We start from the raw sequence: 24,866 nt of genomic DNA, 5'->3' as shown, positions 1-24,866 counted from the left end.
TTGGCCAGCATCGTTGGCATTTTATTTCGAGCCTTTATTAATATTAATGATGTGCGACGCTCTTGTCTGTTCATGCTTCATGCTTGCTGCAAAATATATGTTTGCAATTTCTTTGATTTATCAGCTTATACAAAGGCTGTTCATTATAAGCTTACTGACCAAAAAAACTTAACCAATTTACTTGGACAACAGCAGCTCGTAGGCCGACATGGTTATGGTCAACTAGCAACTAACCAACTTGCATGACAGCCAATCAAAAAGCCATCTGCACTTTCCAGCCAGCCGGCAGCTAATTTGCATGTTGATCCGGCAACTGACACAGACACCAAAAACAACAGCAACAACAATTCGCACAACAACTGCAACTGGTCAACAGACACTTCGCTACTCATGTAGCAGTTAGTTAGCTGGCTGTTCTTGTTTTTGTTGCAGTTATTGTTGCCGTTGGGGTTCTCAATGAAATGCCAACTTGACGGTTTCATGCAAGTTTTGTTGCACAAATTTTGATTGTTCAAATGTTGCCGGAAAATGGCAGCAAAGTCCTTTGGGTCTCCCTCCCACCTCTCCCTGCTCTCTCTCCCTCTGTCTCTCTCTGCTCCCAATTTGCCGTTATGCTGCATGCCACATGCAGTGTTGTCCGAATTTCCAGTGCTAAAAAAGTTAACTAAATCAAAAATAAAATTAGATAACTAATATCCTTAAAAATATATTCAAAGTTGATAAAAATGCAAATGGTTTTCATAGTATTACACATGTAACTAATATACTTGCTGAATGTCAATATGTTCATAATTTTAAAATAAAAAACACTTTCTTTTCTTTTATTTTGTCTAAATTACGAAAAACTTGTCGAATTCAGCATCTCTGAATTTTCAAGTAAGTTCAAGTATACTTTTCTTTGTCCATAATATGCAAGGAAATTGCTAAATCTAGCTACAAAATAGCTGAATTGGCAACACTGGCTACATTCTGCATTCCTTCCATTCCTTGTTGTTTTTGTTGCAACATTGTAATTTAGTTTGGATTTTTATGGCTTGGTGGCATTTTCATAACGCCTCTAGCGACAAACAATGGCACAATATGAAAACGTAGTGGATGGTCCGCCTATAAAGTATATACATCTGATTCAGATCAGTCAGTCTGAACTCCAATTTAAGAAACTATGACTTTAATTGTAATATTTATAGTTCTATTTTAATTTCTTACTTTTGATTTATTAATATATTTTTGTTCTTTTGTTTAGGAATTTTTATTTTAATTAATTTTTTGACTATTTAAATTTTGTTGACTATATTTCTTACTATTGAAATGTATGTATTATAAGGTATTTTTTAACTGTGTGCATGGAATCTCGCAGTGGATTATTCTCAACTAAATCGACCCAGCTTGTTTAAGTTTATTTTCCTTGGATTTATCCCCATTGTTCGCGCGTGTGCTGCAATTTTCTAATTTATTTGAAAAATATTTGGTTAGTTTCTTTTTTGTTCGTCATTTTGTTATCAAATCAAATAGCTTACAGTGATTGGTGTTGTTGGGTTGCCATGTTATGTATTAAAATTGCATTCGGATTTTTTTTCTGTCAAGGGAGAATGCGATGAAAGAAAGGGGGGATGGTGTGAAAGTGAAGGAGGCAAAGGGTATAACAAACTGACAGAAATTTCACTGCGATGCCATACAAAGAACGACAATGGGGCACACTTATCCAAATTCCATTAATGTTTAGTTGTATTGCGGGAATACATGAGTGTGTGTGTGGGTGTTTGTGTGTGTGTTAATTATCTTTATTGAATTTAGCGTTTAGAGCTGTCAAAAGGCGACGTCAGGACGGCACCTGCCAGGTAGCAACAATGGCTATAAGTTCAATGTAAAAATGGTAGATTCGACGAAGAAATACCCTGAAGATTTATTTTTTAGAATTTTTATAATATTATATACCTACCTCTCTTTAAAAAAGTATTTGCCTTTAAATACGAATATCAGAATTTCTTTCATTTTTAAAACTCTACTGTCTATTTGGAAACAATAAAAAAAAACCAATGATAAAATCTTTATGTTCGAAATTAATTCATGTTAAATAATAAAACGGCGAAAAAAAATAAAATAGCTCCACTTTCAACACAAAAGTCTATGATAAATAATTATTAATTTTAAAGTTTTGACCATATTACTATCTTTAATTTAATTTTAGTTTGTTATGGAAACAGTGCAAAAATAACAATAAAATTATTCTTTAAAATTTTAGGATTTGTTTGTTAGTAAAATAATTCAATATTAATCATATTGAAAAAAATCAAGAAAAATTTAAAAAAGTTAAAAAAAAAAAAAAAAAAATATAATTTGAAATGAAATAATATAAAATTGAACTCAGTCTCGAACCAAAGCATTGTATTTAATAAACTTTTAGTGTTTTTTAATTACAGGGTATAGAGAAAAGTGCGCACTGCTAACACGTTTAAAATTGCGCCTGCTAATCAGTAAAATGGTGTGTGTGTGTGTGTGCTAAAAAGTTTTTCAACAGGTGTGAGCTGATGTCTGTTAAATATATGTATCTGTGTATATGAGTGTGGGACTATGTGTGAGTACAACAATGAGAGGCATTAGCTTTGCTTTCTTGCAACATTGTTATGGAAATATGATGACTATAAGAACACCAAAAAAGTATAAATGCGATTTAATGTTGTTTCATTGTGAAACTGTCACTGTTAATTTGCCTTTATGATGAACCGAGATGAATCATGTGATGAGCAAGTGCGTAAGTTAACAAATATTTATAACACATACATCTTCCTACATATCCATATCCTCGTCCTCAGCACCAACGGTTTTATCCGGATAGAATTTCTTAAGCACACGATGAACATCGGAAACGAGATCCTCGTAGTTGGGAAACTTATCCCGTCTGGGGGGACCTCTGGTTAACCCCGACCACAAGGCATGCTCGGAGGTGCGGGCATTCTGGGAGACACACACCTCGAAGGCTCCATCTCGAGGCGTCTGTTTCCCGTTCTTGTTGCGGACAAGTTGGAATTCCCGCTCCGGAATGCGTTGCTGGAAGAATGTTAAACACTCGTCGGCCTTTACCTGGAATATGGGACACTCGGTGCTGTGCTCTATGAAAAATATGCTGCGATCCTTGGAGAAATGCTCCTCATCTGCCCAATCAACATTCTTGTATTTCTTTTTCGGTGCCATCTCTTAAAACTCACTTTAAATTTAACTCTTAAAAAAATTTAAAAACAAAATTTGACATGTGTGCTAGTTATAATTAATAATAATATTTATAATTAATATTCTCATTTGTTGATTGATGGCTCTACGCCTAGTTTGTAACGTTTTATATGCTTTTGGCAATGAATGCGACCCATAAATCATTTCAAAAAATTTTCAAGTGTCGCCGCAGCAACGGAAACGATTTCCAAAAACAAGAGCACAAATGAAAACTACATTTTAACCATTAGCTGAGTTATTTTCAAATGCATCAGACGAAGACAAAAACGACAAGCAACACGCACACAACACAGTAGCACATTCATAAAAAAATAAAACATTGTTTGGCAACGTTGACAGACAACGCGCACGAACATTTCACAAATAACAATCAGATATCTCAGAAACAAGTGTTCCATATGCATGAGTATATACACATTAGATAAATATATATCCAAACATAAATACACACCTATGTTATTTATATGTACTCAAAACTATCTACTTCAAATATGTGGAAATTCTTTTATCCACAGCGTTTTATTTAAACGACACACGTAGCTCATAAAAGAAATGAAATCCAAAAATATTCCCTAGCATTAAAATAAAAATGAATAAAAGTTCAACGAGTATGCACAGCTAACTTTTAATTAACGAATATTTAATACTCTTTTGCAAATATCGCATAAAACGCTTTAAACATTTTGGTTTGGATATACAGATAAAACATGTTTGTATTGAAGACTGACTGATTTTCTGAAAAACTTAACCTGAATTTTGACACATTACTGCATTAAGAAATTAATCCCTTAATATTATCTGCAATGTCATTTGCATGTTTAAACTAATATTTAAAAAAAAATTGAGCATTTTAATATATGAGTATATTAAAAATAATTTTACCCTATGCTAAATATATATTCTGGGATGTTATAGAAATTCATACCAACCGAAAACCAGCTAATAACCCATACATTTTTGGCTAGTTTTCTGTTGGTTTACTCTTATGGAACACCCCTGCTTATATTTAATTGTACAATTATCTTAAATATCTGATCAAATATCTTACTTTATAATGTTATTCTTACATGCGCACAAAAAGGACAATGTACTTTAATATATTTATACCCTGAGACCATTGACAATGGGCAAAAAGGGTATAATGTGTTCGGCAGAATGTATATAACAGGTATCTTACTCTATTAACTCTTTTAGCTAAAAACAAAATTACGGTAATCTTCAACATGAGCAGAAATTTCATTATTTTAGCATGCGAGAAATGATAATGAAAATAGTCAAAGGGATTCTTGTTGCACAATACATACACGATTGCAATTTGCAAATGAACAATAACAAAATGTAAATATGTGAACAACAAAAGTTCCGGCGCAGTGAGGAGAACCCAAAAAGTATCTCTTCTGAACCTCAGAGAAATCGGTGGGGTCAATAGCAGCGCCCTCTTGCGGTTTGCTCATAAATATTAATGACTGTATTTGTATTTAATGTACCCGACTTTTTAAAGCAATATTCAAATTCAACGGGCTGCTGTCGAGTCAGAAAATGTGATAGAGAGAGAGCGAGAGAGGGAGTATCTAAGTATATTTAACTAACAATGTATACACATGTATTTGCTCATGCACAGAAATTGTGGAAAAACATCCCAATGCAAAAATAATAATAATAATCATGTTTAAATGCGGCGCACACAAAATGTAATAAATAATTTTCACACACACCGATACAAAAATATATTTGTCTATTTAAATAGGTATTCGCTGTATATGTATACATACATTTATGTATTTATGTATATATATATATGTATCTGTACATATTTCGGATATATTTTTAAAAAATCAAAACGACAAATCTTTGTACGTTGCAGCATTTTGAAATACAACAGATGCCGACGCTGACGCCAACGCCGGCAGCGCCGTCAACTGCGACGCCCAGCTGCAGGCAGCGTTGGTTGTGGCGGCTTTTCGCTTAGTGCCACGTCGTGTTTCAGTGCGCCCAGCCACAAAACTAACGCCAAACGCGAAAGAAACCGAAAAAGAAATTTTGAAATATTCTTAAAATATTTATCCGAATTGAGCGATAGAGTTCGAATTTAAATTATATAACAATAATAAGCAGCCAAGTGAAAGTGAGTGAAAAGTGGGCAGCAAAAGGACCCACAGAAAATATTTATTTTTTAAAATATAATACATAAATACTAAAAGGGTTCTTTGCCCTGTCTCTTAACAGCCTCAGCAGTCATGCAGGTTTTCGATAACAATATGGTAAGCTTAAAAACACACATCCCTATATATATAAAAGAAAATCATAATATTGGCAGTTTGTCGCGTTTTTAGCGGTTTGTTTACTTTAGCCAAAAGCCAAATTTATTGCGGTTTACATGCAAACAAGCCAAAAGACAACAGACAACCATCAGCGTGTTTTACCTCGGCACTCTTAGCCCAGTTAGTTTAACCCAGAAATGCCAATAGACAAATACGCAGGCCAACAATTTATTCTTTTTTTTCTGTCTGTATGGTTTTTGGCCAGCCACGCCCATAACGCCCCTTAAACGTCATAAGGAAGTCAGGCGAGGTTCAACGTGCCACAGAAATTAATTACAAAAATTCACTTTATGGCCAAGATCCAAGTGGGTCAACAGCTATTAGCCAAAAGAAAAGTGCAATGCAAGTGCAGACTTACCACATCTACATATAGTATATATATCAGCTATACCTATAGTGGGATCTGCTAGTTTTATCATTTGATATTAATATATTTCTCAACATTTCGATTTACTCTCTTAATAAAGTTGCTAGTATTAAAATTTATAATTTTACATTTCAGTTCAGTTATTAATTTACTCTCTTGGCTTATTTGTAGAGTCGTAAAACATTTACTAATTAACCTTTTTGTTAAATATTAAAGCATTTGATCGCCAAACGTTTTTGCCAGAAATTTCGATTCAGTTCCATTCCAACCTAAATACTAGACAAATTGAAAAAGACCCACGCGAAAATGATTCTTCAGAGCATTGCTAAAAATATTTCCATGTCTTTGGCTTATTATTAATTATAATGCGGCCCGGCGACAATTCGAACTCATTTCCAACGATTTTTTTATAGAACCCCATTCCAAAATAAAATCTCAACCAATTCTTTTTGGCAGCTGAGCAGAGAAATCATGCAGATAAATCGTCAAACATTTGCTCTGATCTAACAAAAATGTTGAAATGTGTTTCAAACGATATTTAAAAATGTTCTCAACGGAATTTACATGTTTCGAAACTTTCTCAATCATATAAACTAAAATGAAGAGCAGCAAGATTATGTGTAGATTGTAGTTAGACAGATAATTGGAACAGATCATAATAGATTATAAAATTTAGAAAATTGGTGACAAGGTCAAACCAAATAAGTACAATGACGACGACGACGCAATTGGCCCAAATTCAAGTGGCAACAACAATTCGTCGATTTCCTTTCAATTTATTTTGAGCTAGTGTAAAAATAGCTCAACCATTTTACAATTTACCAAGAGAGAGCAAAATAAAAGAAACCAGCAATCGAAATGGTTTATTTTGGTGCAAATAAATCAATTGATTGTATTTATGCAGATGCCACCATTTGATTATTTCACACTGTCGTTGATTTATGGGGGTCAGGTTTGTGTTTGGCACATACTCCTACACCTATACTTGCACATATGTCATGGGTAATTGCCATATGTCAATGTCAAAATGTGGGAAGGGTCATGACAGATGCCAATCGGAGGTGTAGTTTGGCATTTTTGTGGTTTTTCCAATGCAACAATCGATTACATTTATTCTTTCAATTATTGTTTGTGATTAAACGAATTATGTATATTTCTATTTACCAGACAGACTAAATTAACTACTTCACAAAATAGTCTGCAAATTCTGATTTTATTTAAAAAAAAGGGTCCAGAAATAATTTGTTCGCTTAAAATTGCCAGACACTTCATTAAAAGAAAATTATTTGATATTTACATAAACTTCTTAAGACAAGTGTTCGAATCAGAAAAGCCAAATTATTAAAAAAAAAACAATTTGAATAATTTTATATTCAGAATTAAATGAGCAATGTACTTATTTATCATTTTTTGTAAGCATAACTTTTTAATTATTATTTAAGTGTTTCTATAAAATAAATTTCTTTTGGTTGCAGCTAGTCCAATTTTTTTTATAAATTTTTGAAAATCAGAATAAATATTGAATAAATGGATTCTAATATTCATTCAACTATTAGGACATTTTTCTACATTTTAATTGCTTATTTAACTATTATATAATTGATTTATAAAGATTTATATATCACTTAAGAATAATAAATTTATTAATGATAATTTAAAGCTCCAAGACTATATTCTTCTTTAAGATGTATTAAGTCACAAAGAACTGTATAGATACGATTAATGGTGGATTTAACAATAAATTAACAACCACAGATGGCTATTCATGACGTAAAGTGTTTTAGATGAATTTACTATTGTATTTGCTGAAGCATTTAAAAATCCCATGTGGCCACACGAGTTTACGATAATAACTGAAAAAAAATAAATAAATGCAACTACATTGGTATGTGTGTGTGTATGTTTGTGACACTAATCCCAGTGTAAACAAGATAGATCCCACAGTACATGCGAATCTACCGCAAAACATGCAACGATTTAAGCGAAGAGAAAAGAAAAACAAATTCAATAATTTAAATAGAAACAAACAACTGAATAATTGCGTTTATAATGTGATAAACAGAAATAACACTATCGCAATTTGCAATTGATTAAACAACACAATTAACCATAACAAAAGGCAAATACACGAAAATTCCGACTGTTAGCTGACATCATTCAAAAGAGATACTTATTTATGTAGAAATGTTTTGGCAAGCTGGTGATATCAATAATTTAATTATTTGGCACTTTTCATGGACCAGACTCGACGGCTGTCATCGTTCTTCAGTGTGCTTTCCAAAATTATTAATTATTGCAAATTATAGTCTTTATCACAGGATAAAACATTTTTTAACGTAATTAATTTAATTTGAATGCAGAATGAATTTAGAGGCCAACCCATGATTAAAATGACATTCCTCATAAAAATTGGCTGGGTTTTGACAACGTTGTGAGAGTTCAAAGTTTTCAAATTGAATATGAAGAGCTTGGTATTAAAACTGTGGAATAAAAATAAAATGCTAAATCACTTTGGTGGCCAAATCAGAGCTTACAAGTCAGACCTTTGTACAATTCGGCATGATATTTTACAAATAAATGAAATGTCTCAGAATCAAATTTTAAGAGTTGTTTTATTCTAGTTACCACATAATAATATATTTTCAAAATTTCAATGGGGAGCGAAACATTTCTTTTAACAAAAATAATTGAGTGCAGAATATTTTTTTGAACTTTCTAATTTTTGCTTCCTATTAATCATTATTTTTATTCGAATTTTTCAATTATAATCCTAGTACTTAACATATATTTTTTTAATTCTTACAAAAAATATTCAGAATCTATTTATATTTAAATCTCAATATTCATCATCCTAATTTCAGCGGCGTGCCTCACGACGTGCTTCATTGCGACGTGGCTCGATTTCGGCTCTGCCACAAAAATCAGCGGAGATTCCATGGGACATATTTGAGAGACTATCGATGCCATTTCTGTTCTGCCAGGCGGCGGCGATTGTCAGTTCACATCTGCTGCATGCACTGAATATTTCCAATATTTCCACATTTGCCGTCTTCGTTTGGTTTGCTTTGTCCACTGTTGGAGCTGTGCTCTTCTACCACTTTGTGAAGGTAAGTACCAAGAATATCTGTGGGGCTAAGGAATGTGAACGGGAATGTGAGCGGGAATACTTTACGCACCGGAGGCGACTCTAAAATATGCCACAAGTCCAATTCAGACATTCTAATCCTTTTAACCCCGTCTGTCGACAGACAAACCGCAACAGACCCCTAACAGGATAACTGCCAACAAATACAAAGGGTTTTGGTTTTCTTTTTGGGGTGGCACATAAGTTCAGGACACGTCTAGCTGAAGCTGGAACTAGAGCTTTGTATTGTGTGAGCCTTAAAAATTTGCATGTTACAAGTGCCAAACCGCAAAACTAGCAAAGCGCACAGGACACAAAAAAGGACGAAAGGCTGGGTAAAATAGTAGACAACACAAATCACTCGAACTAAAAATAGCTGAAGCCAACAACTCAGGATGAAAGGAGGAAAAGGAGGAAAGTACTAGACTACAGCCTGCTGTGACGACAAATAACTAAACTGAAAGACATTTTCTACTCTTTTTCTTTAGTTTTCGCTTTGGTTCTAGCATTACTTTTGCTTCAGGCTTTTCTCATTTTCCTCAATTTTCACAGCGCTCTTTTGACATTGCAAAACTGACTGCGAAAGCGAAAAGGCAAATAAAAACAAATAATAACCAGCAGATAAGCAAGGCAACATCGTTGTTGTCTACTCGTTAAAAACCTTTTCGTAATGAATACAAATATTTAAATCTAGAAAACCACAAGAAAAGCAGAAGGAGTGCAAAAGAGTTAAATAAATTTACAGAAGGAATGAAAGAGCAAAAGAGAGAAACAGAGTTTGAAATATAATAGTCATAAGTAACAGTTAAAATGAAAATATGAATTCTTAAGCAATTGCAAGTGAAATATAAAGTTAGAAAAGCATAAACAAAAGAAAAAAATTTAATAAGCTGAGTGGAACTTAAAGAAAAAAATATGGTAAGATAATGCTTAAAAAAATAAAAGAGTAGAGGGAAATTAAATTAAAATTGAAAAGTACATAACAAACTAAAAAAGTTATTAGACGAACGGTATTATAGGAAAAGAAAAGAAAAAAAAATGTAATAAACAAATACAATACAAATATTTTAAAATACATATAAGCATAAATGGGCTCAGAGAAGTTACTAAAACATATAGAAATATTCTAAAGTAAAACAGAAACACAAAAGTATTAGAATTTAGCTAGGTTTAATGTATAAATTTCCTTAACATAAATTTCAATTATGTCATCGCAGTCTTTAAGTTATTTATTTTCCATTAAGCTAAAATTCATCCGGGAATTTCTTCTGCTGTTGACAGATTATATGTATGTAAATGGAATCGTAGTTGACAGTGGGAATTAATTAGTACATTTTCAGCATTAGAAATGTCTATTTTGGTTGTATTTGTCGATATTTGCAGTTGTGTCCTTGTTAATAATATAATAAGTAAATATATTAAAAGGAATTGCAGAAACACAAGAATATTAGAGATGAATTGTGTAATTAAAGGAGAGGCAGATTTTAGATATTTAAATTAGTAATAATTATTTATAAAATTAAAATTGTAAATTAATTATTTAATATTCATTCAAATCTTTATTCTGTAGTTGACAGTTTGTTTCTAATGCTTAAATCTGTGACTGCTACTTGAATAATTGGTTTTTAATGAATGCATTAATAGCATTTGATAATATTTAGCTTCGTCGTATTTGGATTTGTATTTGTGACAGAGTTTATTTGATGCGACATTCAATAAATTTCATTTGTTTCTCTCTCATTTCACTTGATTAGTATATTTTTTTCTTGTTGCTGCGGTTTAATTTTTCTCATAGCTTTGTTTCATCAGGTTTTCTTTTATCTTCACATGCAATTTGCGATGGTAAAGTTGAATTAACGGTGAAGTCAACCACATAAATTGCCACATTGCGTATGCGCAATTTATTTTACTTCAACTCACTTGAGCGTCTCACAGTGCGTCTAATAAATATATGTACCCACTCACACGCTGTCCGTGTGAGTGAGAAGTAAAATTCATTCAATGCTTAAGATATATTTATCTTCATTTTGCTGGCCATTTGGCTTGAAATATCGATGGCGCCCAAAGTGGCCACAAAAGGCGTCAGATAATTCAAATTTGCGTGCACTTTAATTAGCTTAACTGCTAACAGGGCTGACGGCAGTATAAGCCAAAATACAACGCCATTTTCTCTCATTGCTTGGCACACTGTCTGGCAATTACGAGTCCTGCTTTCCTGCTTCTGCTCCTCCTTTTGCTCCTTTCCCTACTGGGTCACATTATATAGTCATAGTCCAGGGCTGTGTGCACACGTAGGCAACATTTTGCATTGATAAGACAGCTGGACGTGTCCTGACATTATCCGGCATTGTCCTGGCATTGTCCTGGCAATTGCCGGCTGCTCGCTTGCATGCGCGATATGCAACCAGACATTAACGTAATAAGCAGTCCGGCCAACAGGATAATTAACAGCTACCAGCAACCAGCTTCCATTTCTAGCTGCCAACTCACAGTAGGAACTTCCCTATGCGACATTGCGTATACGCAGCGTATGACCTCAGCACAAGGACAACGCTTCGTTGCCTTTGACGTTACTTTAAATTCAATAAAAATAATAAGTAAATATAAAATGAATATGTGCTTAAACAAATGCCACATTCATGTGACTTTGGCATTGGCAGAATTTTGATGGCGCAAATCGGAATCCGTCTTCTCTCTCAGCTGCTTAAAGGCTAATCAAATGCGTCAAGGCTCGCCACGCATTCGACCTTTGCCATTTTCTATAATTTCAAAATGAAAATCTACGCTGCTCTGAAGGCTGTCAAGGAGACAGACATACAGCCAGACAGACAGACATAAAGACAGGCAGGCGGAAAGTTATTGGATTAACCGTAGCCTTGCGATTTCATAACACTCACTTCAAGAAGTCAGTGGACAGTGGCATTAACATTTTAAATATTTAATGAAATGGAAATTAAAATGTGTTCATATTTTCTTTCGCTGTTAATTTTGTTGCAAATTATGGTCTACTTAAAAGTTATCTTTCATTTTTAAATTGACAAAAGATTTGGCGTTCATTAATTAATCATATTCTTTTATATATATTGATGATAATTGCTTAAGTTGTGCTGAAACAGATTAAAATTCTAGTTTTATGGAAAATAACAAAACTCAAAAATCATTTAATAATATTGTTTTTATATGAAGTAAATTAAAATAATTATATTTCTAATAATTGCACATTTTATGTTAAATGCCTTAGTTCACTGGTCATATTTTCGGTTTTCAATTGAAATGCACATTTTTTACAAATTTCTTTAAGCCTACTTCTTGTTTAAATCTTAAACTCTTAAATTTACTTAAAATATTCAAATTTACATTATTTTGTTTCTGCCTAGTTCCAAAAATATGTGTAAAAAAAATTAAAAATATTAAAAGTATTATTATCGATACTTAACAATTATAATAGCATCTAGTATTTATTTTATTGTTTGATATATATCTTTATTTTTATTTTTTATCTCAATTCATCTGAAAGCAACCGAAAAAAATTGTTATAAATTTAAAATACAATTGGAAAGTAAGCAATTTAGATAAGCTACATATAATTTTTAATATCTAGCTAAAAAATAATTTTAAAATCTCTTAAACTAATCAAAAAATTATTTAACTTTTATCATTTGGGTTTTTTTTTTCGAATGTTTGCCAAAAAAAGGACTTTAATACCAGAGTACACTGTTGTGTTTCTGAGAAGCACTGTGTCTATTTTTGGCAGATAGCAACAACTACATAATCAGTTTACACTTCAGCGATGGGCGTCAGACACGCCCTGTCATTGCCAGCATAGCATCTGAAAGTGAAAATCAGCTACAAGCACATAAAAAAAAAAAATATCCTTGTCTTTGATTAGTTCGAAGAACCAGAAGAAGAAGAAGAAGAGAGAAGAAGAAGGACATTGACAACGACAACGACAACTGTTAACCCTTAACGTGTTTTTGTTTTGGGGCATTTGGTAAACGCGATTTTGGCATGTCTTGCTATTTGTTTTTAGGCGCTACGTTTTTTGATTCCCCAACGCAAAGTTGCCAATTGTCTCGTCCATTGTCGTCCTTTGTCGGCGACAATGAACTGTTGTCTGTCAGTTGATTCAGTCATTTGATTGTTCTGCACATCACGTTGTGCATTTCATTTTTATATCAGGCTTGTCAAATTAAACTACACACATACACTCGCAAAAAATTGAATAGAAAATAAAAGCAAAGAGCTATAACAATTTACTTTAAAATCTAAGGCCAAATCTTCTGGGATAGTCAAAAGAACAATCAGTTTTAAAATATCAAACTTGAAATTAATTATCCAGATTAATACGGACAAAAATCTGACATATATTTCTTTTATAGGTATTCGGGAAACAGAAACAAATTATTTATTCTATGTTGATCAGAAATATTAATCTCAGCTCTTATATTTAATCAAAAGCATAAAACATTAAAGAAATAATAATGAAATTTCTAAATATTTTTTAAAATCGTAAAATACTTCTTTATTTTAGTTTTTATGATTTTGTAAATTTATTAATTGTTTTAATAAAATATTTTTCTTGAAGATTAAAAAAAAAAATTAATACAATTTGAAAATAATAAGGGAAATTAGTTTTTCAAAGTATAAAAAGTTGCAAATTAATAGTAATTTTTTTTAAATTAAATAACTTGGTTACGCTGTTTCTGTGTCCGAATTTGATCATTTTCTACCACATTTTTTTCTGAGTGTACACACCTGTTCCAGTTGCGAATTTTGGCAACTGTTGCCGCGCCTCAACATATGCAGCACAAATTGTGTGCAATGAAATGAAAATTGCACAGCTAATGAAATGCTCATAAATGCGGCCTCCAGCTCAATTGAATTGGGGCGTGGTCAGCTGTCAACGGATAGAACTGAATAAATCCGAAGCTCGTTATTATTCATTCGTTATCCTCTCTAAGAGTATGTGAATGAAGTGCAATTATCCTGTTTCAGTTGCAGTTGCAGTGTGGCAAATTACAGCAAACGTAATACGCATAATTAAGCGTTGCCCATCAGGGAATGCGGCAAGAGTTGGCAACTGACAGTAGCCAGTTACCAACAGTCAGTTGGCAGTGTTGTACTCTCACTTGGCTCAGTCGCCGGAATTCCCGGAATTAAACATTACTTATACGCCGCGTGTGTCGCTGTCAGCTGTGTAAATAATTGAATTAATAGCTTCATGTAAGCGCCACTAATGAGCTGTTGCTCAACACGCTCACACACCCTTTGACCCCGCCATCCACACCCCGCCTCCCTCCACCCCCATTTGGCGTTTGTTTGCATATTTTAAAGCGCACTTTGCTGACGTATTAAAATGTAATTGGCTGCGGCATCTTGAATTCTCTTTGCTGTTCTTAATACTGACATGAGGGTGTGCCCTTTGAAATTTAGAGTTACTCCTCTATTACTACGCTAGTTTGCACATCTGTCATAGACAAAGTTACTTACCTGGCGCACCTGCGAGCATCCTGGCTTCAACTTGTTTGGAGTTTGTTACTCGCTTCCTTTAAGGGACAGCAACTCGAGTAGCTAACTGACATTTCTTGCTGGATCTCTGTTTAATTTGTGTGCACAAAACTTTTCAATTGATGCATTGCACTGCAATTGAAGATAACAAACTCATGCAACGATCAAAGTAAAGTTCAACATGTTATTTCAACTACAAGTGTTTACTTACTTTCAAATACCAGACTACCAATATTCCGCGTATAGAGTTTCCGATATCAAGGTCGCTTATTTTTCTAGCTTAAATCTTTTAAAATCACTTTGAACAAATCGGATTAAGCACCAAATAATTTTAAGCACTGAACAATTTACCTCAGTAATTTAAGTTCATCATTATCCTTATTCTACATTCTGGCTCTCGTCGATTGTATCAATTAGTAGTCAATTCGACTTAATCAGTTAGTCAAACAGTTAGTCAGCAGTCAGTCATTCAGGTAGTCAGTCAACCAATACTTCAATCACTTATTCAGCTAGTAAGTCAATCAGTCAGTCAATTAGTTAGTCGATCAGTCAATCACTCAATCAGCTAGATAATCAATCAGACAATCAATCAATTAATCAGTCGGTCATTAAGTTAGTCAATCAGCCAGTCTATCACTTAATCATTTAAATCAGTTATCCAATACATCAGACAATTAATTATTCAGTGATTTAATCAATCATTTTGTTCAATCAATCGTTCTGTCACCAAATCAGCTAGTCAGTCAATCACTCAATCAGTTTAATATTTCCAATCAATCATTCAGTAAGTTAAAAAGTTCTTTCGTCAATCAATCGTTTAATAATTCAATCAGTCAATTAATCAGCTAATTATAAATTTTGACAATCATATAGACAATAAACCAGTGAGTCAACCAGTCAGTTTGCACAAAGCTTTTTATATTTTAAGAATTTTCCACAAAGTGCTGAACAGAAAATTGAACAGTGTGGAAAAACTGAAACTTCACTCAAAGTATTATAAAGTATTATGTTATTTTCAGGGATATTATTTCGCCTGAAATGCAATTCACTTGGTAAATATTTTAAGAATACAGAGTACTTTGAGAGTTTGCGTTGGTAAAAATGTAAGTACATCGAGATTCCTTTAAGGCACTTGCGCTTGCTTATCTGAAAAGTAGTTTACCTTTTTGAATGTTTTTCCTACTCGTCGTACTCCTCTTCCTAGAAGCGTTTACTTTCTGTCACACTTTGTCGCATTTACAGCTTCATAAAAACTAAACCGTTGACACATTTTACGCTGATTTGTGTGTATTTTCCGGGCAAAAAGTAAAAAATCTATAAAAAGATAAAGAAAAATAAAAGAAAGCTGCAGGCTGCAAATTGCACTGACTCTGGCTCCATTGTCAATTATGTAGACTGCGTTCATTCAGAGTCTTTTACTTTCAGACTTTCTCCTGCATTCTCCTTGTTCCCTTTGCTTTTGCCATTGCTGTTGTTCTTCTCCTGGGGCACATGCAACAAAGGCACAGAGCGGCAGCTGCTGAAGGCTACATAAAACGCGGCCAGTTCATGTTCACATTATATGGCACTTTACACACACACACGTACAACACACACACACACACACACACACGCATGTGCACATCATAAAATGTCATTATGTGCAAAGTTGCGTTGCGTTTTTGCCTGTGTTTTTGCCCAGTTGCCCAGTTGTTGTCTCCAGAGCTGTTTTCAGCTACGTTTTTATCATGTCGCGCGTGGCCTGTTGCTTTTCAAACTAGAGATGACAACGGGAAAGATTTTCATCTTTTGGATACGTCACGTTAGCATCCGAATCAAGCACGACATACATTAAAAGAAAAATTAATAACATATTTGTTTTACATTTTCTAAGATAGTTAAAGTCTATTGAAACTCATATATTTCTTTGCTAACTTATTACAAGAACCTCAAGAAACCATAATAGAAGAGAAAAAAAAAAACAAAAAAAACAATTATTTATATTTTTAATAAAATGTGTGAGTCCTTAATTTTGGGCAAAACAATTATTCGAAACAATTTATTAGTTTTTTCTTAATTAAAATTTTGGAATTTTTTGTTTGGCCAAACAATTTATTACTTTTATTATTATTATAATGATTTTTTCCTAAATTTCTTGTTAAAAAATGCAATAAAAGAAAGGGATACAATTAGTAATTTTCAAGAACCGTAGCCGTTAAATATTTGAACATAAATATATAATCCATTAATTAAAAATTCTTTGAAGATATTTATAAAAAAAAAAAACTTTTAGGACTGAATAAAAAAAATGTCACTATCGTATCTGTAATTTTTGTACAACGTATTATATATTATATTATATTTTCAATGGTGATGGACCAAATTAAAAAGAGTGGACCGTACCCATCACTTTTTTACACACCCACACACAAATACAACACCACACACATTCGGATATAATCATTCTCTGGAGAATGAGTTAAAGCAATGGCATTGGCGTGGCGTGCCCGGCCTGACAATGGCTCAAAGCGAAGGACATGGCCCTTGTGGGCAGAACGCGTTTGCGTTTCTTAGAATTGCACGCCATTCAATTGCCTTGACAACTTGGCCATTTTGCGCAGCTCTCGGCCCAGCTGTTTTATTTGCCTCACTGATTTCGCTGACTCTTTCACATATATTTTCTCTGTTTCCCTTATTTCCCATTGGTTTTTCTAGTTGCAACGCATTTTAGTAAAATTAAAAATCAATTGCACATGACAGAACCGCAGCCAAAGGTCAGGGGTCACAAATGGAGAAAAACAAGAGCATGATTGGCAGCAGAAAAAGAAATGAAAACTGAATGAAAACCAATCTAACCATGCATAGATACACTTAAAGTGTCACCCAAACACCAGCTAAAACTACAGCATTTGCATTGCCTTTGACATTTGCATTCCTCTCTTCACTTCCCTCTTTAACACCCACTTACTCATTTCGTCGTTCGTTTTAAAATCCCACTCATTGATTTGCTAACATCAGTTTCATAAATTATGAGAAAATTGTAACTACAACAATAATTAAAGTGTCAAGTTTCTGCATTTTCGGAAAGCTCAAATTAAAGCATAGGCATTATTTGAAGTCTACAATTAATTTGTAAAATGTTTCGTATGTTTTAAATATGTTAACCCTTAATTTTGAATCAAAGGAGTATTCGCTGAGTCCAATAAATTAATTAAAGAGTTTGCTATTAAAATAAATTTTATAACAACTGGAAAAATACGAAAAGTACTGAAATAAAATTACTCAAAATTATGATCAGAGGACGATCAACTAAATATTAAATTTTTTCTTAATACATTTTTCAGTATTTAAATAAACAAACAAATGAAAAAAAAGCTTTACTATCAGCAAAGTGATAAAACATTTATTTTTAATATTTAAAAAAATGTAATGATATTTGGGCTTAAAAAAATTTTGTTTTCTGTACCTTTTAAATAAATAAACATTTTTTATACCCAGAAAAAGCATTTTAAATTACTTCCCCGATCTTATTGTCAATTGCTGTAATTACATGTTGAAGTAATCAATTTTTTTTACCAAATATATTTATAATGGGAAGCACATCTATTGCGTAGTATCTTAGTAAACATCAATTTCTAGCATACTTTTTATGGCTCTATCTTTATATTTAAGAACTTTGATTTCAATTTATTAAATTTTTCTACAAATATTTAAATGTCAATGTATATTATTTAAACAACTAAATGATTATTATTAAATATAATCTTAAATTGATTTCAGAAACTCGCATTGAACTTTATTGAAAATTGTTTTTCCCTAATTAAATCAATTATTTTAATAACATTTAACTCAACCACTTGGTTGGCCATTAATGAAAAGGCAACAAGCCAACCTTGTAATTAACATGTTCAATAGTCAATCTTTCTGTTTTGTTTGTATATTTTGGTTTTGGTTTGCAGGCAAAGTACAGAGCTTAACAAGTATAACCGCAGTTGGCCTATTGAGTTTCCAGATATCGCTCTAAATATTAATTAACGCAATTACCAGGGGCACCATTTGTAGCCAAGCAACCGTGGAAACTAAACAAAAGCTCAACGTAAATATAATCACAATTTAAATATAGATAAGTTTTCATATGCCAACACGCACAAAGAGTGAGAAGAGAGCAAAGGAAAGGAAAGGCAAAAAAAAACAAAAGAAGAATAGTAGGGTGAAAACAGAACAGAAATTTATATTAATCCTTTGTTGAAATATGAAAGTTTGTGGCATGTAATAACTGACTGACTGACTGCTTGGCATAAAGTCAAAGCTTTGCGTGTTGTCTGCCACAAGTCAAGTTGAATCGAGAAAATGAAAACAAGCTGCTTAGGCTTTCGCTTGCTGTACAACGCGTCGTATGCGCAACGCGAAAAGCCTTTAATGCTCTAACATTGGCTGTGTATGTGAATGGCGTGAAGTTGCCAAAGGATCCGTATCTCTCTCTCTTTCTCTAGCTCTCTCTCTATCTCTCTTCCTGGCAGGTGTGTGCGTGTGTTGTTGTTTGCAAAAGCAAAACACTGAAATGGTTTTTCACTTTACAGTTAATTAATTTATTACATCTTTATACGTTCAATGACTTTTGCTTATATTTCTTTTATTTATTGTAGTTTTTTGCCAACTTAAATACTTTAACATTAGCTTAAATAAATTTCATTTGAATTGTTGTTGTTATTTTTTTGCGGCTCTTCTTTTTTAGAGTTTGAGAATTTTCCATTTCGGTTTTTCGTTTCTATTTTTAGCAACTGATTTAATATGCGTGCATACGTGCGCGTGTTTCCCTTAAATTTTCTTTTTATTTCATTTAATTTTTGTTCTTGTTGCTGTTGTTGTTGTTGCTTGGTTTGCCTTTTGTTTCTCTGCCACATTTCGTCGCCTTGTGTGGACAATTTGTATGCGGTTTGTAAGCCATTTTTCACTTAAACTTTTTTGCCCAGAATATCTTGTCTACCCACTCATTTTACTTATGTAGATTAATGGTATATGGGCATTTCAAGCGGTCAAGCGTGTATTCTTAGAATATATAAATGGGTGGATTTAGTGTTGCAAGCATAAAAAAAGCGAATGACTCATTTTATCTCTGAGCGCACTTGTTCTATTTATGTTTGTTATTTCAAAAGTGCCAATGTAATCCCTGTAAAAAATTTACAACTCTCTTTTTTTTAATGATTCAAACATCTTTCAGCAGACGTTTTATAAGTCTTACAACTAAAATTTCAACACAAGCAATATTATTTCCTATTTGTAAGACTCCATATAAAATAAACCATATTTTCAATAATTATATACAAATTGAAATAAAAATTAAACTTAAATTTTCATTTGCAAGTTAAATTTGTATTTTTTTTTAAAGTTAAAGTAATCAAAGTCAAAATCAGTCTATATTAGACACATAATTGGTACAATTGCTCTATTAGAATATGTAACTCCATACACTCTGAAATAATTATAACAGCCCTAAACTGGAAATTATGAAATCATAGTCTTGGGTCAGTTGCCCTAATCGACGAGAACTTTGAACTACGGAATACGCCCCCAACATTTTAAATTGTTGCTTGCAAATTGAGGCACATGTCTGAAGTCTGCTTGTTGTTGTTTGCAGTTTGCACGCTTAACATTTTACCATCCCACTCCTGGAGAGCTTAACTTAGTTTTCCAACCCGATTTTATCAACTCAATCTCAGCCAACCATTTAGCTGCATTTTGATTTCATTAAATGCTGCTAACTTGTTGCAGTTTGCACATTAAGGCAACATAATGCATTTTATTCGAAATATTACGTATGCACCATGTGAGCCCAAATTAATGAGACTTACGCCCACGCCAAGAAATCGCGTGCCTTTGAGGCATTTATCAAATTTGGACAAAAGTGCGCGTAAAATTCGCCGTTTAACGTTGCCGAGTTGCAGATAACACCTGCTGCACTCGGACAGCTCGTAAATCGCATTCTATTTGCAATTAAAATGCAATAACGGATGCATTTAAATGCAACGCAGTTCACTAGCAATTCGCCCTTCATTTACTTCCGTTCAACAATAGTTTCGCTACACAGTGGAAAAAATTGCTCAATTAGTTTATATATGTATATACTCTTATATACTAAAGACTTTGAAAGCAGCACAGATATTTTTTATATTTTATTGGCAGTTTTTTTTTTTGCTGCTTCTTTTTAATTTATATAAAATTTTATATGTATAAAATTATAAAATTAAATGCCCAAAATAATATTATAAAGAATACTATTACAAATGAGTAAGATGATTTTTATCATTTTTTTAAATTCATTTTATATTTTTAGAACAGAGAATTAAAAACAAGAAAATGATTACCACAAATTACATTAAAAAGAAAATAACATATTTTTATATATCATATTTAATATATAATTTGGTATGCTCGTAGCATAAATTGCCTAAAAAAATACTGAAACATTGGTTGCCTTTGACAGCACACATCTTTATAAACAAATATTTTAAAATTAAACAAAAATAAAAAAACTCTTAAATAGATTAGAAAAAAAACTATATTCGACTATACTAATAGAAGTTCATCTAGCTTTATTTACCCACAGTGCGCTCTCCAAATGCAAATGCAACTGCAACTCGATACGACTCGATGCGAGTAACAACAACTCAGTTAAATTCGCCGAGTTGATTGACATGACACCCAAAAGTAACTGCCGCAATTCTTGGTGTGCTTTAAGCCCTAGGCTATTTTTGGTGTATGCAACTTGCTTTTGATTCTATTCTTTTGTTTTCTATTTTGGGAACATCGTTTATAAAAAGCGCGAGCGACGTGCAACCGCAACCTGCCGTGTTTACAGACACGACATGACGTTGCCACCCCGTTCAAAGACTCGATTGCGTTGTGGTCGTTGGGTGGTTCCATGGCTCAGTGGCTCAGGTGGTTCGGTAATTCGGCCTCTTTATGCCTTGCATGTAGCCGGTTGCATATTGGAGAAAGTTTTTTGTTGCTTCAATTGCTTTTGCATTTGCCGCTTTTTTGTGTCCTCCACTTTCACTTGCGCCATACGAAATTCTTTTAAAGTGGCACAAGTGACGATAGCTGACACTTTTTTGGCGATTGCCGACAAAGAGAAAACCGAGTGTTGATCCAGTGACAATTGCCGACGGGTTAAAATACCTTAAAGACAGTTAATGAAGGATAGAATAATGTTGAATTTCCAAATATATTAAAATACAAAATAGTATTAAGGATAGATAAAAATATTACAACTGTCATTTATATAATTTTATTTATTTTATCTTATGAATAATTAAATCAAAGCTTGAAAATCTTTAGTTTGAATTTTGTCAAACCAATTTCGTGTTAACTGTACTAAATTATTGTTGAATATTATGAAAATATTAATACCATATACGTCAGCTTATTATTCTGTATAATTGTAATTGCATAAATTAAAGCTTGCACTTATTTAGCTGAATTTTGAGATCTTTTGAAATAGTTGCAATACAAGATTAAATTCCATTTTATCAAAGCTTTCCCAAAAACTAAATGAAAATGCAATTTGATGCGATACGTGATAGATTTTCCACTGCATTAAATCACTCTAGTATTTTCCTGAACTTGGAAATTCAATGCGCCAAGATCGCAACTAAATTTTGTTTTTATAAATACCACAAATGGTTTTTGTGTCTTGCCTTCGAGTTGTTTTAATTGACTCTAAATATTTTGTTGCAACGGTTTTTGTTCAATTTTAATTGCGGAGCAATGCTTTTTGTTTTCTGTTGCCATTTACTTGGGCAAACTTTAAAGTAATTTTACAAGACCGCAATAAATTGCGATGGTTGCGAGTGGGTTAAGCTTAGAGAAAAAAGAGACAGGGCGAAAGAAATCAGAGTAAGAGAGAGTGAGATAGAGGGATAGAGACAGAAATAAAAGTTGACCAAAAGTTTATGGGAAACTATAAAGTCGCATAAAAAGCAACAAACACAACAAAACAGAAGCTAAGAAACTTGTCGTTGATTGCGACCAAAACTTACAAAACAGCTGACACTTTCAAGGGGATGAGAGAGGGGAGAAGAGTCGTATTATTGGAGTTGGGATACTCTATACTTTGAACTGACTTATTTTTATTATTTTTTATTAATGGCAACAGATTTGATAAGCCTAAAAACACTTATATGCCTTCAATAAAATGTCGGTCAGTCTTAATGGGTGTCAACAGCACAGCCAATAATAATACAAATAATAATACAACACAGACAATGTTACGCTCTGCTCATTCCTCTTCTACGTTCTTTTTGGTATTATTTAAGAATTTTACAAGCACTTTATAACCGTTTAATAGCTCTAACAATGAACTGCCTCTTCAGTCTCCCGTTCTTCAGTCTCCTTTCGGTCACAATTGACGCACTAGAGACGCACACTTGAGGTTTTTACCAATACTATGACAAACTATTACATATATGTTTATAGGCTAATGGCATGATGAATTATGGCACTGTCATCGTAGACAAGCTGCCTCCTGGTCCACCACACTGCTGCCACACAGCCTGCCACACTGTCTGTCTTCCAGTCTGTCTGTCTTCTAAACTGTCTTTGTATCTGACTTGACTTGGACAAACTGCGGTTGTCTTTTGTGCCAAGCATCCGATAGACACCTACACATAACTACACATACACACCAACACACACACAAACACACCAACACACACACACACACAATTCGCGTCACATACAATGCGCGTGTGTCTAAAGCGGAAGTGTCAGTGCACACGTTCTCTCTTCTATCTTCTCTCCTATGTTATTGTTACCCTGTGTGTGAGTGTATAAGTGTGTGTGTGTTTGTTACACAGTTAGTCGGTCAGAGCCACAACTAAACGCAACAAAGAAAATATTGTCCCTTGAAAGCGAAACTACTCTTCATGCCACTTAGCAACTTAAACTCAATCTAAAATTAGAAACACTTGTATTATAAAAGTCTCCACTCAGATAATATTCTCATAAAAAAAAATAGCCAATTATAAGCTCGTTTTAAAATAATTTAAACATCACAATCAGCATTGTATTTAGTGTAAGTTGAATGTAAGAAGCATTAAAATGTATTACTTTAAACTATTTTAGTTATAAAGATACCTTAAGAAATTTTTTTTATTACATGAAAAAAAAATAATCAAGATTTGTTTTATCTACGATTATATTTAATATAATTAGAAAACTTAATTTTGTTTTACTGTCAGCAATTAAAAAAAATATTGTGAAAATATTTTAAATTTGCTACTACAAAAGGATTTTTTAACAAAAAATAAGGAACAGCAAATTTGGGCTACCAAAAAAAATTAAAAATCCAAAATTGCGAAAAATGTAATTAATGTCGTATGATTTAGCTATCAAAATGATATGTATTATTTCAGCATAATAAATTGTATATTCAATTTAACATAGATATTTTCTTAGAAAATATAATCGTTTAAATTGTACTCTGCAATTGACTTAAAGGATTCATATAAAGTTTTAAAAAATACTGAATTAAAAACCTTCGCACAGAACATTTGGGCATGTCAAAAGGTCAAGCAACTCAAATGACGCACTTGAGTAATTCACAGAAATAAAATTACCGCTAATTGCAAAACATCTACGCACAGATTGACTATTAATGGATGATATAATTTACTGAAAATTAATTAAGTGACGCGTTGAAATCTCAGAAGATGTCAAAGAAATATAGAGTTGAATAAACCATTTAATTGATATGCTTGCTCATTGACCTTTCCAGGTATCTGCACCAGGCAAAGGAGTGTTAATTACTGGATGCGAGTCGCCATTGGCCTGGTATCTGGCTAAGAAATTGGATGATCTGGGCTTTACGGTTTATGCGGGCTTCAACACACCCATCGATGATTCTGACGAGGCAAAGATATTAAAGGAGGAGACTTCGGGACGCATGAAATTGTTGCACGTTGATGTTACCTCCGAGACAAGCGTAAGTTTAACGAAAGCTTCAGGAATGCTTTACGAAAGCTTTTATCCGACAGCTTATTTATCCTGGTCTAACACCATTTAATATCCGTTGACAGCTTTTAGAAGCGGCACGTTATGTTTCCCAACATTTGCCTCATGGTGCCGAAGGCCTTTGGGCTTTGGTGCATTGCGCCCATTGGATTGCCCTCGGTGAACTCGAGTGGATACCATTCGCGGTGCTGCGCAAAAGCTTGGATCTCAATCTACTCGGTAAGTGATGGCGCCACTGTGCCAAACATGGGAAAGCAAGGAATGGAAATTTGTTTGAGTGAGAGTTTTTAATACTCATTCTTAATTTAATAAAAATAACATAGCTCCA

General features: G+C 33.1%; 2 protein-coding genes across 2 annotated transcripts in view; one reads left to right on the top strand and one right to left on the bottom strand.

Moving 5' to 3' along the window:
* Positions 1 to 2,672: 2,672 nt before the first annotated feature.
* Positions 2,673 to 3,229, bottom strand: LOC117784201 (selenoprotein H). Its single transcript, XM_034621865.1, has one exon. The coding sequence runs from the start codon at positions 3,190 to 3,192 to the stop codon at positions 2,788 to 2,790; it is 405 nt and encodes a 134-aa protein (XP_034477756.1). The 5' UTR covers positions 3,193 to 3,229; the 3' UTR covers positions 2,673 to 2,787.
* A 1,967-nt stretch (positions 3,230 to 5,196) lies between these two features.
* LOC117783752 (estradiol 17-beta-dehydrogenase 2) overlaps positions 5,197 to 24,866 on the top strand; it is a 20,401-nt gene continuing 731 nt past the window's right edge. The window contains exons 1-5 of the mRNA XM_034621296.1: positions 5,197 to 5,353; positions 5,455 to 5,489; positions 8,778 to 9,023; positions 24,303 to 24,509; positions 24,604 to 24,757. Of these exons, the coding sequence (XP_034477187.1) occupies positions 5,466 to 5,489; positions 8,778 to 9,023; positions 24,303 to 24,509; positions 24,604 to 24,757 (631 nt within the window). The 5' untranslated portion in view covers positions 5,197 to 5,353; positions 5,455 to 5,465. The remainder of the gene's footprint in view (positions 5,354 to 5,454; positions 5,490 to 8,777; positions 9,024 to 24,302; positions 24,510 to 24,603; positions 24,758 to 24,866) is intronic.

The sequence above is a fragment of the Drosophila innubila genome (genome assembly GCF_004354385.1).
Source record: "Drosophila innubila isolate TH190305 chromosome 2R unlocalized genomic scaffold, UK_Dinn_1.0 1_C_2R, whole genome shotgun sequence".
Taxonomy (NCBI): Eukaryota; Metazoa; Arthropoda; class Insecta; order Diptera; family Drosophilidae; genus Drosophila; species Drosophila innubila.
This window is presented reverse-complemented; position numbering and strand designations above follow the sequence as displayed.

What these genes read in the sequence shown, in the direction of transcription:
- LOC117784201 (XM_034621865.1), bottom strand. Translation starts at nt 3,192, where the DNA reads ATGGCACCGAAAAAGAAATACAAGAATGTTGATTGGGCAGATGAGGAG.